This window comes from Pagrus pagrus (genome assembly GCF_965226575.1).
Source record: "Pagrus pagrus genome assembly, chromosome: 3".
NCBI classification, from domain to species: Eukaryota; Metazoa; Chordata; class Actinopteri; order Spariformes; family Sparidae; genus Pagrus; species Pagrus pagrus.
Genome location: NC_140187.1, coordinates 12,608,383 through 12,625,364, shown reverse-complemented (window position 1 = coordinate 12,625,364; position 16,982 = coordinate 12,608,383). Strand labels below are relative to the sequence as shown.

At 41.7% G+C, this 16,982-nt stretch overlaps 1 protein-coding gene across 7 annotated transcripts in view; it reads left to right on the top strand.

Annotated features, from left to right (window-relative positions):
• arhgap9 (Rho GTPase activating protein 9) overlaps positions 1-16,618 on the top strand; it is a 53,617-nt gene extending 36,999 nt beyond the window's left edge. For 6 of the 7 annotated variants that reach the window (XM_084349724.1, XM_084349728.1, XM_084349726.1 and 3 more), the window contains 10 exons: positions 656-751; positions 1,157-1,255; positions 1,582-1,687; positions 2,081-2,200; positions 3,828-3,926; positions 6,524-6,601; positions 6,879-6,932; positions 7,703-7,837; positions 12,539-12,644; positions 15,431-16,618. In XM_084349724.1, coding sequence (XP_084205850.1) covers positions 656-751; positions 1,157-1,255; positions 1,582-1,687; positions 2,081-2,200; positions 3,828-3,926; positions 6,524-6,601; positions 6,879-6,932; positions 7,703-7,837; positions 12,539-12,644; positions 15,431-15,617 — 1,080 coding nt within the window. In that variant the 3' untranslated portion in view covers positions 15,618-16,618. The remainder of the gene's footprint in view (positions 1-655; positions 752-1,156; positions 1,256-1,581; positions 1,688-2,080; positions 2,201-3,827; positions 3,927-6,523; positions 6,602-6,878; positions 6,933-7,702; positions 7,838-12,538; positions 12,645-15,430) is intronic. The other variant, XM_084349725.1, reaches the window with a different exon arrangement.
• The last annotated feature ends 364 nt before the right edge of the window (positions 16,619-16,982 follow it).

The following is a 16,982-nucleotide window of genomic DNA, read 5'->3' as shown; positions in this document are numbered from 1 at the left end:
AGGAAAAGTGACCGCCCAGCTGTCGCACAGAATACATTATGATGCGTTACGATGCGGCATGATACAATACGATACAATACAACATGATGTGACATGGTACGATAACATATGATGTAGCATGATACCTTACAACATGACACGACACGATACGATACGATACGATACGATACGATATGATACGACTTCATTGTCAGTTTACAATGACATTCATTTTGCATCCTGAGGAAGCTCCACTCAAGACACAAATTAGACACAGAGCCACACATATGGCACATGTTCACAAAAGCACATAAACAAACATAAAACATAATGTCCTCAAATCCAGATCTTATTTAGCAGCACTCTGATTTTGGTTTAGCAACAGTATAGACTGATGCATAAAGAAACTCTTCAGTCTGTTTAAATGGAGGCACTCTCAGTTGTTTATTGCACATTTCTCTTCACAGGATATTCACAGTTAGACAGGTCACACAAACCGGCTGCAGGTGTTGTGTGTGAAAGTTGGTCAAAATTTAGGTGTCAGTTAAACGGGGCAAAGCGTTGTTTCCCACAGCAAAAGCACCCAAACTCCATTTTAAGTAAAAACATACAGGTCAGTTCAGCCAGCTAAGTTTTAACAAAATCGAACCAAACATGAATCTTTTATTGCAAACAGAGACCAGGAAACAGTCGCCCCGAGAGCAGTGTGGATTTAAGAGGCGCACAGCTCCACTGGGCCCACGAGCTGTCCAGCAAGAAGAATGTGTTCAAGGTAAGAAACAAGTGGAAGAACTGTCAGAAGGGTCGCAGAAATTCAACAAACTGTTGGGTTACCTATCATTTTCATTTGAATTGTTTTGTGAGCTGATGTGCCGTGAGGACAATGTGTTAACTGATGAGCAGTAAAAGATAAAATCATATTCCTGTCAGCAAAGGGTCCTTATCAGTTAGGGAAGTGAGAGTGGGAAGCTTCTTGCACTTGGTCACTCGGCTGTGACCCTCTGTGTAGAAGAGGAAGCTGTGAAAAATTCATTTTCCAGTACAATCTGGCAGATCAAGTCTTAGTGTGAGTGCTCTGCCGTCTTTAAACTCAGGAGATGTACAGTTAAAACTGGGGCTTGCTGTGTTAGATCTGGAGGTCACACACTCATGTGGTTTGTAAATGTGTGTGTTGTAGCTGAGGACAGTGACGGGAAACGAGTTCCTGCTGCAGTCAGAGACAGACTCTCTGATCAAAGAGTGGTACAACACCATCCAGAACGTCATCGACAGGCTGGTGAGGCACGCGACACACAGGAGACATGGTTGTACTTTCACTGCACCACTTCTGTATTCGTGGTAAAATGGTTTCCCTTTGGATAGAAGGAGTTTCATACCATCAGTACATAAGGTTGTGTAACTGTATGACCTTTTACTGAATCTTAAACACACAGACTTCTATACACAACCATGAATGTAGTTTCTGTCTCTTCAATTTGTCTACACCTCTTCTGTCGCCCCACACTGTCCAGTTTCTTTCCTTTGAATGGATTTTAAATTAAAGCAGAATTTTGTTTCTCTGACGATGCAGTGAACACAATGAGCCTTATTTCACTCTTGCAGGATCGTGAAAACCCGTTAGACAACGTCCTTCTGTACTCTCTGAGGCGAGCGGGCAGCGTGGAGATGTTGGAACACAGCGGAGACGAGGACGACAGGAGAACGTCTCGTAAGTCATCACCACGTGACGCCTCTCATCGCTCCATCCTGACCGCCTTCCTTCACATAAAACCGACCCCGCCCTCCACCTCGGTGTACTCGAGGCCTCTCTCACTCCGTCATCATCACTCTTTCTCTCTAAACTTCCACACAGGCTTCTTACACCCCTCCATCCTCTCCTCCATCCTCTCCTCCATCCAGCCCACTTATATCTTCACGCGGCCTCCGTGGCAGATAATCCCCCCGTCAGTCCTGACTCATCTCCGCCGCCGCCCGGCCCTCCCGCTTTTCATCCTCACCACCATCCCCTCTCATCTGCTCTCCTGCCCCGCATTCGAACGCCCCGCACTGACCTCCTCCTCCTCCTCTTCCTCCTCCTCCTCCTCCTTTCCTCCCTCTGCAGTCCCTCGCTCATCGTCCAACCTGGAGAACACGGAGAGGAAGAGAGTGAAGACCCGGCTGAAGAAGCTGATCCTGAAGAGACCTCCTCTGCAGGCGCTGCAGGAGAAAGGCCTCATCAAAGGTGAGGATTCTTTTTGAAGTTTGATTTCGGCGCAACTGTTCTTTATTCAGCAGCGTGCAGTGGTGAATGATGGAAGTGTGTTTTAACAAGACCACACTTTTACTGCTTAAACTACCCACTGAAGTTTTGTTAGGAAGATATTTAACTGAGCTGCATCACGGCCGTGACGGCTGCCAGGAAATCTCAGCATGTATCCAGCAGCGATGCCACCTCCCTGAGAGAATGTGCACTGCAATCCTCCTCGCCTGTTAACTAAGAGCTTCTCAAAGAAGTTTTTGATCGTCTGCTGAAAAACAAAACTGTCTTCTTTTACGGATCTTTCTGAACGGCTGAAATGAGCTTTTGTCGTTTTTTCCCCAATGTCCTAAGCAAAAGACATTTTAAAACGATACAAATGGTGACAAAAGGTGACAAATTAATGGAAAAACCTGACAAAATGAGTGAAGAAACATGTGGCACCTGAGCCGTACAACCTCCTCTTCACCACTGTGACCTGGAAGAAAACATACTTCTACACCGATGTGTTCTCCACCACCATCAACACCAAGAACGCAGTTTGTCCCTTCAGTAGATTTAAGACACTTCAGGCGAATCGAAGCTGTTCTGGTGACTCGCGGTGGCCACAGCCTACTGAGACACTTTATGTTGGTTTGTCCCTTAATTTGTAGCTCATTAACTTTGCCACCCATCTGTGCAGGAACTCCTTTACTGCACTCCTGTGACGAGTCGGTCGGAAAAGTGTCTCATCAGAGATCAACTAAGATAAGAAATTAGCATTCTGCCACAACATCCTCAAGTCTTTTAGACTTAGTAGCATCTTTACATAGATTAAGATGTAGATAATCACTACAGGAGAAACTGAAGATGGTAAAAGCTCTAGAAAACATGAACCGTTTTAGCCTTCCAGCCTTTAACTGTGGGCGAGCAGTAGACCCTTGATATGCAGCACAAGGTTCCTGACCGAACACGTCGGGGATGTTGCATTTACATAGTCAGACCCACAATTTTAACAAAAATAAAACAATTAACTTGTAGGTTTGAAATGCTTCAGCTCCCTTTTGGCAGACTAACAGGATGTGTAACCTCAACGACACCCTCGTCCACTAGGAGGCGTAACGTGATTTTCTGCATTTTCGGTAGACGTGGAGATGACGTTCAAAAGCATCTGTGGATTTATAACAAAATTCTGAGTTTAATGATTGTTAAACTGATGACACTTCTCAACTTCACATTAAGTTCATCGCAGTCCTTATCAGAGACAACCTAATCTGATCACACAGCAGTTTAATGGCGTCACACTGTGGCTTAAAAGGGTTGCATACGATTTTATTTTCACCCTACAGTACATACTGTACAGTACATGAATGGCGTTGCATCATAAAGGGTGAGCTTACATCTCCTCTGGGAACGTGGAGGTTTTTTCTTCTATAATGAACAGTAAATTTATCACTAGATTGACTTGAGCTTGGAGCTCTTACATCATGTGTTGGCACAGTTATCTGAGAGAAGAAGAAAACGTCTGATCCGACATAAAAAGTGTGTTTGTGTGTGTGTGTGTGTGTGTGTGTGTGTGTGTGTGTGTGTGTGTGTGTGTGTGTGTTTGTGTCCGTCTGTCATCACCCTTCAGATCAGGTGTTTGGTTGCAGTCTGGAGATGCTCTGTGAGAGAGAGAAGAGCACCGTCCCTCGCTTCGTCAGACTTTGTACTGAGGCCGTGGAGAAGAGAGGTAAAGTCAAACACACAGCCGCCTCCTGCTGATCTGATTCCCAGCTTATTGCAGACACGGGAGAAAAGCGGTTCAGCTCTGTGACATAAATCATCCAGCAGAAATGTACTGCAAAACGTTTGTGATAGGCCGACAGAGAGCGGACTAAAACGCACGGAGCAGCAGTTGTGACAGCTGCCAGACAAAGAGATCCAAATGAGAGAAAATTGAGTTGTTTAGAAACTGTTTAGAAACAATGCCGCTGATAAATATTTCATACACACAAAGACGTCTGTGTTTTGATCACAAGAGCTTTTAAAACCTGGTTTTGATGAATTAAATATTTCTGAGGAGTAGTTTCAGATAGATCAAGGCTGTGAAAGACTGAAAACTTTCAGGACAAAGAAGTTTCTGGAGAAAGAGAAAGATAATTGATAATTGTCATAGTTACCGCATACAGTTATTGTAGTTGTAGCATGCTGTGTTATTAAAAATTCATACTAGAAAGACTACAATAAAATTTGTTCACATATTCACATTTAAGAAGCTGGAACCAGTAAGTGTTTTGCAATTTTTCCCCCTCAAAGAATTATCTTTGATCTAAGATAGAAGAAATGATCCAAGATAAATCGACTCTCAAACCTGATGCAGAATATTTTTTTATTTATTTTTTATGTTTTGAGCTCCCAGTTAGTTTCACTTCTACCATGAATATAGGCATAAATTATACAAATGTGTGACAGTGATGTCAAGAAGTCACAAAACTAAAGGCGGGACTACTGATGAGGTGTTCAGGAGCAGTGTTTTCTGTGGGAGAGAAGAACTTCTGTTCGTGTCAACTTTCAAGACCTTTCACATGCACGAGAACCTTTGTAACATACAAAGAGAAAGGACAAGAAGAAAAAGTATAGAAGGTCTTCTTTAAACTTCTACCAGAAAGAAGAGTTTGATTTGTTTTCCAAGTGGCTGATTAAGTCGCTGCATGACTAATTGCAGTTACATGATACATTCAATGGCAGTCATTGTCTCTGGTAAACGTGAAACTGTTCATTTTAACCTCAAAGCCCTGACAAGATGTTAATCATTAATGTATCACAGAAGCCTGACTTGTTCCACTGCTGATGTTGGAACCAGTGCAGAAAAAGCAGAAACTCAGTGTCATAACAAAACTCTGTAAGCACTTCAAACATCACACAATGAAATGTTTAGAGGAAGTTTATAAATACTCAAGGGCTCATGTGATCGCGCAAAATGTGACTTTAAAATCCTACATGTCTTAAAGTGTCAAGACGTGCTTTTGCCTCACTTGTTAGTCACACGTTTTTGGGCACTTAGGCGACAAAACAAACTTTGTACAAAGCACGCTCAATTATTGATGTACAGAAAATGTGCCTCACAATCTGAGCAGAAGGCAGCACGCACATACCGCTTGCTTTGTCTCCTTTGTGATGCAGGGACTCAAATTCTGATGACCTTTGCCACATTCGGTTGCCCCTGCTCCATCATATAAACTCATTTTAATTACAGTTTTTCTCACGTTATGCTGTCTATTACCATGACAACATTGCCTGTTTTAGTGTGCATTTGCAGTTCATCTTAAAAAAAGGCTCTGCTTTAAAAAGTGCAAAGTGAATAAAGATGATTGATTAATTTGTTAATTCATAAAGCACATCCAACCATCGTTTTGGCATCAATTATATATCTAATTTCTGTCAAACACTGAAGACTCTTAATGATCTACTTGGCAGGACATAACCTCTCTGCTTTAGTATAATTTTTTTCTAAAGTAGCTGGCTGGACTTACATGAGCAGTCAGCTGTTTGGCTGGCAGCTGGTTCGTATGGAAAGCTCTTTTGATAAAATCGCTCACACCCAAACACGTTAAACACAAAAGAAGAAATGAAAAATACAGAAATAAAGTCGGCACACTAGATAATCCTCCCATAAACATTTATAACCTTCATGTCGTCATACATGAAGATAATAAATGTTCACGGAGCATTATCCATTAAGATGAACTGCAAATGTCAAAACATACGATATCACCAGAAATGAAAAACATTATTTTAAAACATTTAGTAGTATATACACAAGACACAGCCCAGGTCTGGTGCCTTAAAATATGAGGAAACAAATCCTTAACTTTTGCTCATGCTCACACTAACCCTCTTAAAGGGTAACTCCACCAATTTGACACATTAAAGTGTGTTTACAGGTTTTCGGAAGTACTACTTGCATATGTGAAATAAGTAGTAGAAAGCCTTTTGTGGCTCCAGAGGAAGCTGCATGTAATCCGACAAACTGTCTCAAGTAATATCATTCAGTGGCTAAATTGCATTGTGGGTAATGTAGGCGCCATGTTTTTAAAAGGAAGAAGAATGTGTGAAACAAAAAAGCGATAGCTCTGGTTCTGCTGCTCTAAACCTGGAGCCTACATTACCCACAATGCACCTCAGCCACTGAGTGACATCACTGGGGGATATTTATCAGAGTACTTCAGCATGATACAAAAATTAAAGTGTAAAATTGGTGAAGTCACCCTTTACCGTGTAAAGCCATGATACTGTGTCACACCGGTGGAGATCCCCACATTTAGTCATCTCTGTGGTTTGTTGCAGGACTGGACACTGACGGCATATATAGAGTATCCGGGAACCTGGCAGTGATTCAGAAACTACGCTTCCTCGTGAACCATGGTGAGGATGAAGGGGAGGAGGGGAACGACTAAACTTTATGAAATTTTATCAGAGATTAATGAAACCTGAAGAAGGTGGAAGTTGTATTTTTCTTTCTGTCGTCAGAAATCAAGACGTTTTATCTTTTCCTCTTTTTTTCAGTCAAGATAAATGTCATCTGATGCTGTTTTGTTCAGTCTGAATACACACAGTGTAATCCACACACCACTCAAGACTGTATAACTGCTTCTATCACATGACGTCCGGACGCCGACTGAGTAACTGTTGCTTTTCGCAGAGCGAGCGGTGACCACTGACGGCCGTTACATGTTCCCAGCGGAGTTGGTACAAGGTAGATTCAGCCCGACGAGGAAAAACCAGCCGCTTCTTCACGTGTTCCTCAGCCTGCTTGTTTTGTGCATCGTGTGTTGCGTAATGTGAACACCTCAGTGAGAAACTCAGTCAGAACGCCCACCCGCAGATTGACACGCAGAGCTGAGCTGCAAACCAGAAGTGCACTGAGCAGTTCGGTGGTTGTGCTACCATTTGCTTAATGTATGTGTGTCCCTTAGGCTTTCTGTGCTTTAAGTTTTCTGATGTAATAACACGCAGCAGGTTGTACAGCGAGCTCTCACGCGGTCCAAGGCTGCCACCAAGTGGACGAAGCGGAGAATCAGCTCCTCTAATCTCTCTGACTCATGTTTCTCATCATTAGATTCTTGTTTGCGTCATAAATATTCTTGACATTTAGGTCAAATTAAAGCTAATCATCGTCTTCCCTTTGGTCCCTATGATCCAGCTTGAGAAGCATTTGTCAGGCCTGGATTATAAGAAACTGTGTGCTTTACATGTGTTTGTGCTTCAGTGTCTTCTCTCACTTTTAAAGACCATTTCTATCTCCCTCCTGCAGCTACGAGCCTTAACGTCACGCCTTAACGCTGACCTGAATTCACACTCTCTCTTGTTTCTCTCTTGATCCGAACTCTTTGTTGCTCTTGTTTCACATTGCCTCGCCTTTTCGTTCACTTCCTCTGACTCTGTCTGTCTGAATTTCTCCCCGTTACCCTCATCCTCTCCTCCCTCCCTCCCTCCTCCCCCCTCTCCCTCCTCCCGGTCTCTCAGAGGAGAAGCTGAATTTGGACCAGTCTGATTGGGAGGACATTCATGTCATCACAGGAGCGTTGAAACTTTTCTTCCGCGAGCTTCCCGAGCCCCTGGTGCCCTTCGGCTTCTTCACCGACATTGTGGAGACAGTCAGTGAGTGACCACTTCAGCCCCACTCACACTGTTTTTATCAGAAATCAGAAATACTTTGTTGATCCCCGTGGGTGAGATCACCGTTACAGTTGCTCCTACTAGACCAGAAAATGTCACACTGTGGATATGAACAAGATTGAAATAGAGAAAGATAGAATGGCAAGAGTAAGGAAGAAAAAAATATATAAAAAATCTAAAAAATAAATGTAAATAAATAAATATATACATGAAACTATCATAGCTTTTACTTACTGTATGCCCTCCTCTGTTAAATGTGGAGTGCTCACAGAATGATATCATCTTTGATCAGTCTGAGGGAGAAAGTAAAGCACTTTTATGTATGAAAAAAACACAATTCTTATTAAAATGCAAATAATCACCTTTATATTTGAGGTGAGACATTTTTGTAGGATATTGTTTTTTCCAAGTGTAATTTGGGCATTTATTGTCTTTTCTTTGGTTGTGTTTAGTGGAACGCAAACAGGAAATGAGGGGAAAGAGAGGGTAATGATATGCATGAGAGAGTCCCTGGCCGGGCTCAGTTACGTGTAGAGCTGCAACCAATTGATTGATTAACTATTAAATTGCTCACTAACGATTTTGATAATCGATTACTTGGCTTGATTTGCTGTTTAAGAAAATAAAAGTAAAAATTCTCTGATTTTGGCTTCTTAAATGTGAATATTTTCTGGTTTCTCCGCTCCTCTTAGACATTTTTCACCATTTTGAGACTTTTTGTAGGCCAAACAACTAAACGATTAATCAAGAAAATAATCAACAGATTAACAATGAAAATAATCATTAGTTCCAGCCCAAATTATATGACTCTATGACATAAACTGAATACTTTGGGTCATGGACAAAACCTTAAAGTCTTGAGATTTTTGGGGGATTTGATTCCTCGCATTTTAAGAAAACAAGCGGTGTGCGTGTTGCCTTCGACTCCTCAAACACGACGTTTCTCACCATTTTCTGACATTTTATAAAGAAAATGATTAGTTAAAAATAATTTAATTAATCAACAATCAAAAAAATGTTCACTTCTAGCCCTGATTTACATGATCAGTGTCCATTTTTTAAATTAATTGTGAGATTTTTAATACAAAACATGGACAACACATTGTGTGTTTCTTGTGAAAAGACGAAATAGAAAAAAAGCATTCTGTAAAATGAGGTAGTAGTGAAACCAAGACAAGAGGGCAAAAACATTGCTAAAACCACAATAAGATGGGCGGCTTGCACCCTGAAGGCTCTCAGAGCCCTTCTTAATATTATTTGTCCTCCGGTGTGCTTTTATTTTGAATACTCACAACACTGCTGTGGTTTTAATGAGTCGAAACCAAGACAGTCTCGGTTAGAGAGAGGAGAGCTCAGCCCCCTCTTTACTTGGGCGGTTTCACACTTTGCCAAGCTGTTGTGGATGTAATGCTCTTCATTATAGAATAAAGTGTATTTACAGCACTCGGTTTTTTCCACCTCTAGAAGACGTTGCCACATACGGTATAGAGTGAAAGATATATGGGCACAGTGAAATAAAATGGCGCTTCCACGAAGAGAAAATTGCATGAAGGCGAGAGGAGAATAATTACATCCTGACAAAACTGTAATTTATTGGGCAGTGTTGAATTTAAATTAAGTGACGGTTTCTCTGCAAAAAACATCCTCACAGTGTAAATTACTCACATTTCAGTCCCATAATCCTTGACTCATATACATACATGCTTCAGTTTAGACACCATTATTTAAAGGATAAGGTTGCTGTTATTCTGTTTTTCTTCTTGTCAACAAACACCACGAAAAGACCGAAACCAACTCTGTGTTAGTTCATCTTTACCTCACTCAGTCTGTGGAAGTCCATCCCTTTCCTACCGTTAAGAACAGGCCACAAATATAAACCGACAGTCACGTCCGGATAGAAAACTTGCAGCAGGAGAAGTGTGAAATCGGCAAACTTCTATATTTATGTTGTCATTTTTAAGACCCTAACTGTAATGTCTGAAGATTTTAAGTAAGCGTCCAACCTGTGTGGTGTTTCTGCTGTGCTTTTTTATGACTGCTGGTCGGACTCACTGCTAGATTTGAGTAAACTCCAGCTGTCCTTTCTCTTTAGTCCGTGGCCCAACAGGTAAATTAAGTCTCTGATTCGTTACTAACGAAACATTAAATCAACGAAAGGCACGTTCGTTTCTATAACAGCATTCAGACACGAGGCAGTCTGAAGTGCTTTACGGAGACAATGAAAGGCTTTAAAAATAAGGCGTTAAGAAAATGTTGCTTTTAAAACACAAAAACAAAGCGCAAGCATATAAAAGGTTACAGATTACAAAGAAGTTATAAATCTAATTATGTGAAAGCCACAGTAAACAGTTTTGTTTTTAAGCCCTGATTTTATTGATTTAAAGTCAATTTTACCCTCCATTTACCCTGGATTCAAGGATTAAGGAAACTCGCTAAAGAAAAAAACCTTTTGAAGCGGTGGGGGGGAAAAAAATGAAAAAACCTCAGGAAGCGCCACAGACGAGGGGTCCCTGTCCCAGGACGGACAGATGTCACGGGTACAGATCAGAGCAACAAAATACAAGTAGATTATATGAAATATATCTGAGGAATGTGAATCCGTTCCTCAGGTAGTCTGTTAGCTCGTTCCACAGGTGGGGAGCAGAGAAACTAGAAGCTGCTTCACCTTGCTTGGGGTAAACGTGTCCCAGATGACCTGAGGGGTCTGGATCCTTCATAACGTACGAGTAAACCAGCGATGTATTTAGGCCTGAGGTCATTAAGTGCTTTATAGACAAGTAGTTAAAATCTATCCTCTGACACACAGAAAGCCAGAGCAGTGATTTAAGGACAGGTATAATGTGCTCCACCTCGGTTTTAGTGAGGACATTGTAGACAGCCGGTGAACACACTGCTACAGTAGTCGAGCCTGTTTTCTGTATCTTGTTTAGACAAAAATCCTTTAATTGTTGTGTTTTTAAGGTGCTAATAGGCTGATTTAAAGCCTCAAACATGCACTTGAGATGGATGAGATTTGAACACTTTGAAATAACATCATAAGAAAACAATATTAAACTGTGTGTACGTTACGTGACGTGAAGTTATTGGAAGCATTCTGCATCAGGGGTGCACAAACTTTTCTCCCTTGGAGGACCAAAACTCAAACTTAATGGTGGGCAACAGGCCAAACGCTTATTGTGTTGTATTTTTATGATGCACAAATAAGCACCGTGGATCCTGCACAAATTGTCCCTCTTCACGCTATACTCAGATTATGAAAGAGCATGAATAATTATGGATCCTACATATTTAAAGAGCAATCTTATTTCACAATGAATTTAGATGGCATAAACTGTGATTTATATTTCAGTTTTTAAAAATAATTTCACATTTCTTTACACTAGTAACATCTGACGGGCCAAATCAAACCTTATGGAGGGCCGAACTTGGCCCACGGACCCCACTTTAGGCAGCTCTTTTCTATATAGTTTAATTCTATAATATCTATACTGTTCTATTTCTATATTTAATTCTATATAGTTTAATTATATAGATTTTATATCTAACAAGGCCAAATGTTGTCCTAAATCAGCAGGCTACTGTAGGTTTAAGCAAAGTTGACTGAAAAAGAAACCAAAAGTGAATTTTTAGGAACAATTTTCAGCTGCGGTTTAATATCTAGTTCTGAGTTTTAGCGTCTTTACAGCAGCTACGTGTTTTTTGCAGAGTTGATTTTAAGATCTTTTATGATCCTCAGGCAGTGGTCTTGTATTTATTCCAGAGTCCAGGCTAAAAAACTAACGAGGCCTGAGTTTTTGCTATCAGCGGCCCCGAGGCTCTGCAATGACCTGCCCGAGGAAATAAGGCTGTCAGACTCAGCGCCTTCTTTTAAATCTCTTCTAAAAACGTACTTTTATCGGAGAGCATATCTGGATTTTATCTGATTTGCATGCTTATTTTATTGGTTTTCATCTGCTGAGTTTAATTTTGCTCTTCTTGTATATTTTATCTTTGTGGCATTTCATTTCATTTTATCTACATGTAAACTGTGTACTTTGGTTTGATAAGTGCTCTTTAAATGAAGTTAATCATTATTGTTAAAGAATAAACAACAGAGCCCATGTTAATGGCAGCATAATAGGCAGCGTGGCTCAGTGATGTTTTTTATTAGTTTTATGAGTATTGCACTGAGAAATAAAGCAAATCAGGCTCACATACAGCACATTTGTAGGATCAATTCGCTGATCGTGTTTTTGATCTCTTCATTGTGTGTGACTCTATTTAAAAAGACTTTTCCTTTAACTGTGTTCTTCATCAATTAATTTGCATGAGCTCTCTGATGAGTATCACAACATACTTTCCCTCATCCTGAAACAGTTGTTTAATCCTGCATTTCAAATTAAAATCACATTCAGAATGAAAAATGATAACAAATGTAAATACGTTCTCAGTATCGATTCCCTGTTTCTTATCAATCCACGGGACTTTTTTGTGCGCTCACCATTTCGCTGCTCATCAAACCACAGTGGTGATGGCTGATAATTACAAGCAGCTGTATCAGATCAGATAGTGGATGCTAATTGAGCCCATGTTATATCAGTTAGCGGATGCCAATCGGGTTTCTGTTGCTAATAAAACACATGAAACAGAATGCAAGTGATGATATCTGTTGTTATCTGACACGTCTCCCGCTCTGTGTCGCAGAGATGTCGGACTACATGGACAAAGTGGATCGTTTGAAGTGTCTGGTGCTCAACATGCCTCCTCCAAACCATGACACGCTGCAGTTCATGTGTCGCCATCTCAGACGGTACAGTGCATCTCTGCTTGTTTCCATTTCTCCGGGCACATCTCATAATACAGAATATTCCCTCGGGACATTTCGGCACGCAGGAGTGAACCGGATGCCCTCGTGAAGGAAAATAAAAAATCTCCTCCTCGTAACTTTTCTTTTTTGAAATCTGACCACAAGAGGGGGTCGTTTCCTTGTCGGTGACTTTCTGTCAGGGATTCTCAGAGTGTGCCAGCGCTGTACCAGGATCACACTGTTGTTAAGTTTGGGTCCCTGTGAAGATGAAAAGGCTGGAGGAAGATGAATGGTGTACAATGTTCTGCGAGCCAGTTCCTTTTACAGTACATAAAATGTGTGTTTTTTACCGCCTATGGTTTTTCCTTCCACTACAGGGGTGAGTGTTCGTGTTCTGAGGCTGATGTTTGTGCCAGGGTGTGGTGGGCCCCATGAATTTGTCAACTCTGTGTCTTTCTCTCATTTTCTCTCCCCGCTGTCATTCCTCTCCCCCCTCGCTCTGTTTCTCATTTATTATCTCCTCTCCCGATCGCACCCGTCCCCTCCTCTCTTGCTCGCTTGCTACCTTTTGTTTCCTTACTTCCACTTCATTCTCTTCCTTCTCTTCTTTATAATCTCCCTTTCCTCTTCCTCCTTTCTTCCTCCTCTTTCTATCTCTCTCTCCTTTTTTTCCCTTCCTCCTCCCTCTCCTCCTTGCCTCGAAGGTCCCATGGGAGCCTTGTGGTTCGTCTGCTGGAAGGCATACCAACACCACCGCCGCCACCACTGGAACCTCTCTCTTTTCTCTCTCTTCGCCCTCTCCCTCGCTCTCCCTCTCGCTCTCTCTCCCTTTTTTCCTCCTCTCTTTTTAATGTGGAAGTTTTGAGCAATTGCTGGCTGCTTCTGTGGCTTGGTGGGAATGGCATTTTTAGAAGAATGCCTCATGCTGTGGCTTCAATCCATTCCTGAGTCCCCCCCAATCACACACACACTGAGACACACCAACATAGGTGGATACTGGCGGCGGATTGGGACACTTATGCGCACAAATCCAGATTTGAAAATGCAGATACGTGGACGTGAAGCAAGATGTCACTGGTGGATCCACAAACTGAGATTGAGAAAAATTGAGATTGAGATTGTTAAAGAAATTATAAAGATGTCACGCGCTGACCAGAAGCATGAAGCTGTACGAATAGTTAGCCATCAAGATGGATTCAAGTCTGCCGACATGCTGGCAGCTCTGTGTGAGGCTGTACTGAGGAGGTGCTAAATGCTAAAGTAAGCATGCTAACATGTGCAGCAGTGTTTATCCAACCAAATCGCCAGAATAAATGTTGGCTATGTACATTTCTCCAAACTACAGATATGTTAAAAACTTAACATTTCTTTAGATTACTTTTTTCATTTTATGTGTGTAGTCTGGTAAGGTTTAGGCTCCCAAACCACTTGGTTAGAGTTGGGAAAAGATCATGTTTTGAATGAAAATACCTGTTTTTGTTTTTGCAAAGTGAGCAGGAGATGTCCCACTGTCTCGTTTAAAAACCAGGTTTCACTCTTACAAATGTTGAAACCCTTCTCATCTGTAACTCCACCACTGTCCCCTCTACCTCTGAACATGAAAGTCAGATCATAAAACACGCAAAGTTAATGTGATGTGGTACGTTTTGTAAAAATGTGAATATGGTAGTTAGCCTGGGCCATGTACAAATGAGAACGTAGCAGTGTTAGCGGAAACATTTGATCCTGGCAACTGGGCTGGATGTTCATCTGTTGACTGTATTAGACATAGACGGAGCTTCCATGTCTGAAAAGTTGAACCGTCTTAAACCTGCATTATTTTAATGGCCAGCAGGGGGTGACTCCACTGGTTGCAAAAAGTAGTCTGATTGTATGTAGGCTTGTGAGGAAGTGACCCCACTTTTCACTTGAGTTATTCCCATAGTTAATAGTTTCCTAATGAGTTTATGGTCTCAATCGCTAGTTTAAAGTCTTCTTCAACACAGCTTGATGTTCATTTTGTAAATTACGGTCGCATTTAGAGTAAAACAGACAATAAAGCAGAGCATGCTTCAGGGCGTCGCTACCTTGTGATTGTTCTTACCAGGTTTCTCAGTCAAATCAATCAGGATATCCCCCCCAGCTCCACCCTGTTATCCAAATATGGTCACTTCCGGCTACAATAAAACAAGATGGCGATGGCTGTAATGCGAAGCTAAAGACTTAAAAACGGTAGTCCACACACCAATGAGTGATGACATGGTGGGTTTACACTTGGTGACAAAGTTTAGTGTGTTAGCATGCTAACATTCGCTAATTAGCATGTAACGCAAAGTACAACAAAGGCTTAAGGGAACGTCTTTAATTTTCCAGGTCATAAACCAAAGTATTGGACCGATTAAAAGCGATAATGGCTTGAGTTGGAAGGATCAAGTTATTACGATTCATCCTCGTAGGGGACATGAATGTGTGTACCAAATTTAATGGCAATCCGTCCTGATGGTGCAGAGACATTTCATGCAAAACCACAAATGTCAACCTTGTGGTGGTGCTTGAGTCATCAGACCAATAATGTCTGTGCACAATTTCATTGCAAGCCATCAAGCCAGCAAGCCAAGACAGTTGCTGACATATTTCAATTTAGGCCAAACTGGAGGACTGACCGACATTATCATCCTGTTAGCGTGACTAAGAATTTAATTCCACAAACTGCAACAATACACAATCCGAGTCTGTATCTTTTGAATTATTGTTGATATTCGAGATGACTTCAATCTTATTTCCAATTTGACTGTTTTGTCTCTCTGCAGAGTTTTGGAGCGTTCAGACTACAACCGAATGACCACCCAGAACATCGGCATCGTGTTCGGGCCGACCCTGATGCGCCCGGAGCGGGACAATGGCAACATGGCGGTGAATATGGTCTACCAGAACCAGGCGGTGGAGCTCATCCTCAGCGAGTTTGACCACATCTTTGGAAAGAGAGGCCCCTCTTGATCTTTACGGACAGAGGGGGGTTCAAAAAGCTCCTCCAGATCAGACGAAAGCACAAGTAGTGCAGCGTCAACTCATGTGGTGTAAAAATGGATTTCACATCAAAAGATAATTACGGGGTTAAAAAGAACCAGGACAGAGAGCTGCTAATCATGACATCTGCCCTCCATATAAAGCCATGTTAAAACAATAATAGTAAAACAAACCAATTTTAGCTGCAATACTTGTGTCTGTGAGTGCAGATGTGGAGCCAAGCCCAGGAACGGACGCCTCCGTGTCACTTTTCCTTGATGTTTCAGACTTGACCAGGATGAATAAAAGCCATAAAAGTGATAAAGCTCCTCCAGCCGGTTCAGCTGGCTGAGTTTTAATCAGTTATTTATCAAGGAAGGATGTGTCTTAACGTAGCACTGAAACGAAACTTAGCAGAACCATCTCACTGTGAAAACACACGCACCAGCACCTCTTGCAGCAAGGACGGACAGATCCCACCTGCAGTGTGGATATACTGTAAAATATGCAAACAAGCAGGAAGCGAGCTGGGCATGTACATGTGCCCGCATCCCCGCTGAAGATATACAGTGTTTAGAAGAAGAGTTTTTAGATCTATGTCAGAGTTCAGAGGAAAAGTTCAACAAGCATGATTTCAGTGATGGGATGAATGTGCCAAGAGGGCAGAAAATGTTCCTTTGTACCAAATAGTAGTGTACTTTTTAGTACGTTTTAGTGAGTGGCCCCTCAAAGCTTCCCTTGTTGTACAAAATTGGATCTATCTTCTATTTTTATTAGGGCAAACTCCTCAGATTAAGTTAAAAACATGACATTGTAAATATGTGAAATACCGTCTTTGTCGACTAGTAGCAGTTTGCATACAGTGTGTAACCTAAACATGATATATTAGCCAAACACAAACTGCTTTGAAATTACCATTGTGTTGTTAAAAAAAGATGTTGCCTGGACCCGATAACTCTCCTGCGTTGAATAAAAAGAAGTGATGAAACTGGTGTGATCTATTTTGTGATGTTTGCCCAGGATTTGTCTGCCGGGGTTGTTTATAGCGAGCGATGGGGTTTGCGTGAGAGATAGTGGAAGTGTGTGGAGGTATGTGGGCCTCAGAGACGCGGCGGGCGGAGGCATCCCCTGTGATTGGTGCAAATGCTGCTTTTAATAACAGAACAAAAGAGGAACTGGAAATGCATATGTTTAAAAAATGTGGATTTTCCCCCAAAACCCTCTCACTCTCTCACTCTGCGGCTTTGGTAATTTTATATTGACTGTGGGTTTGGCAAAAGACAAAAAAGAGCAGAAAAGAGGCACGAGGGGGGGAGAGTGGGAGGGATGGGGGGGGTCATAGCTCATAGATTTTGT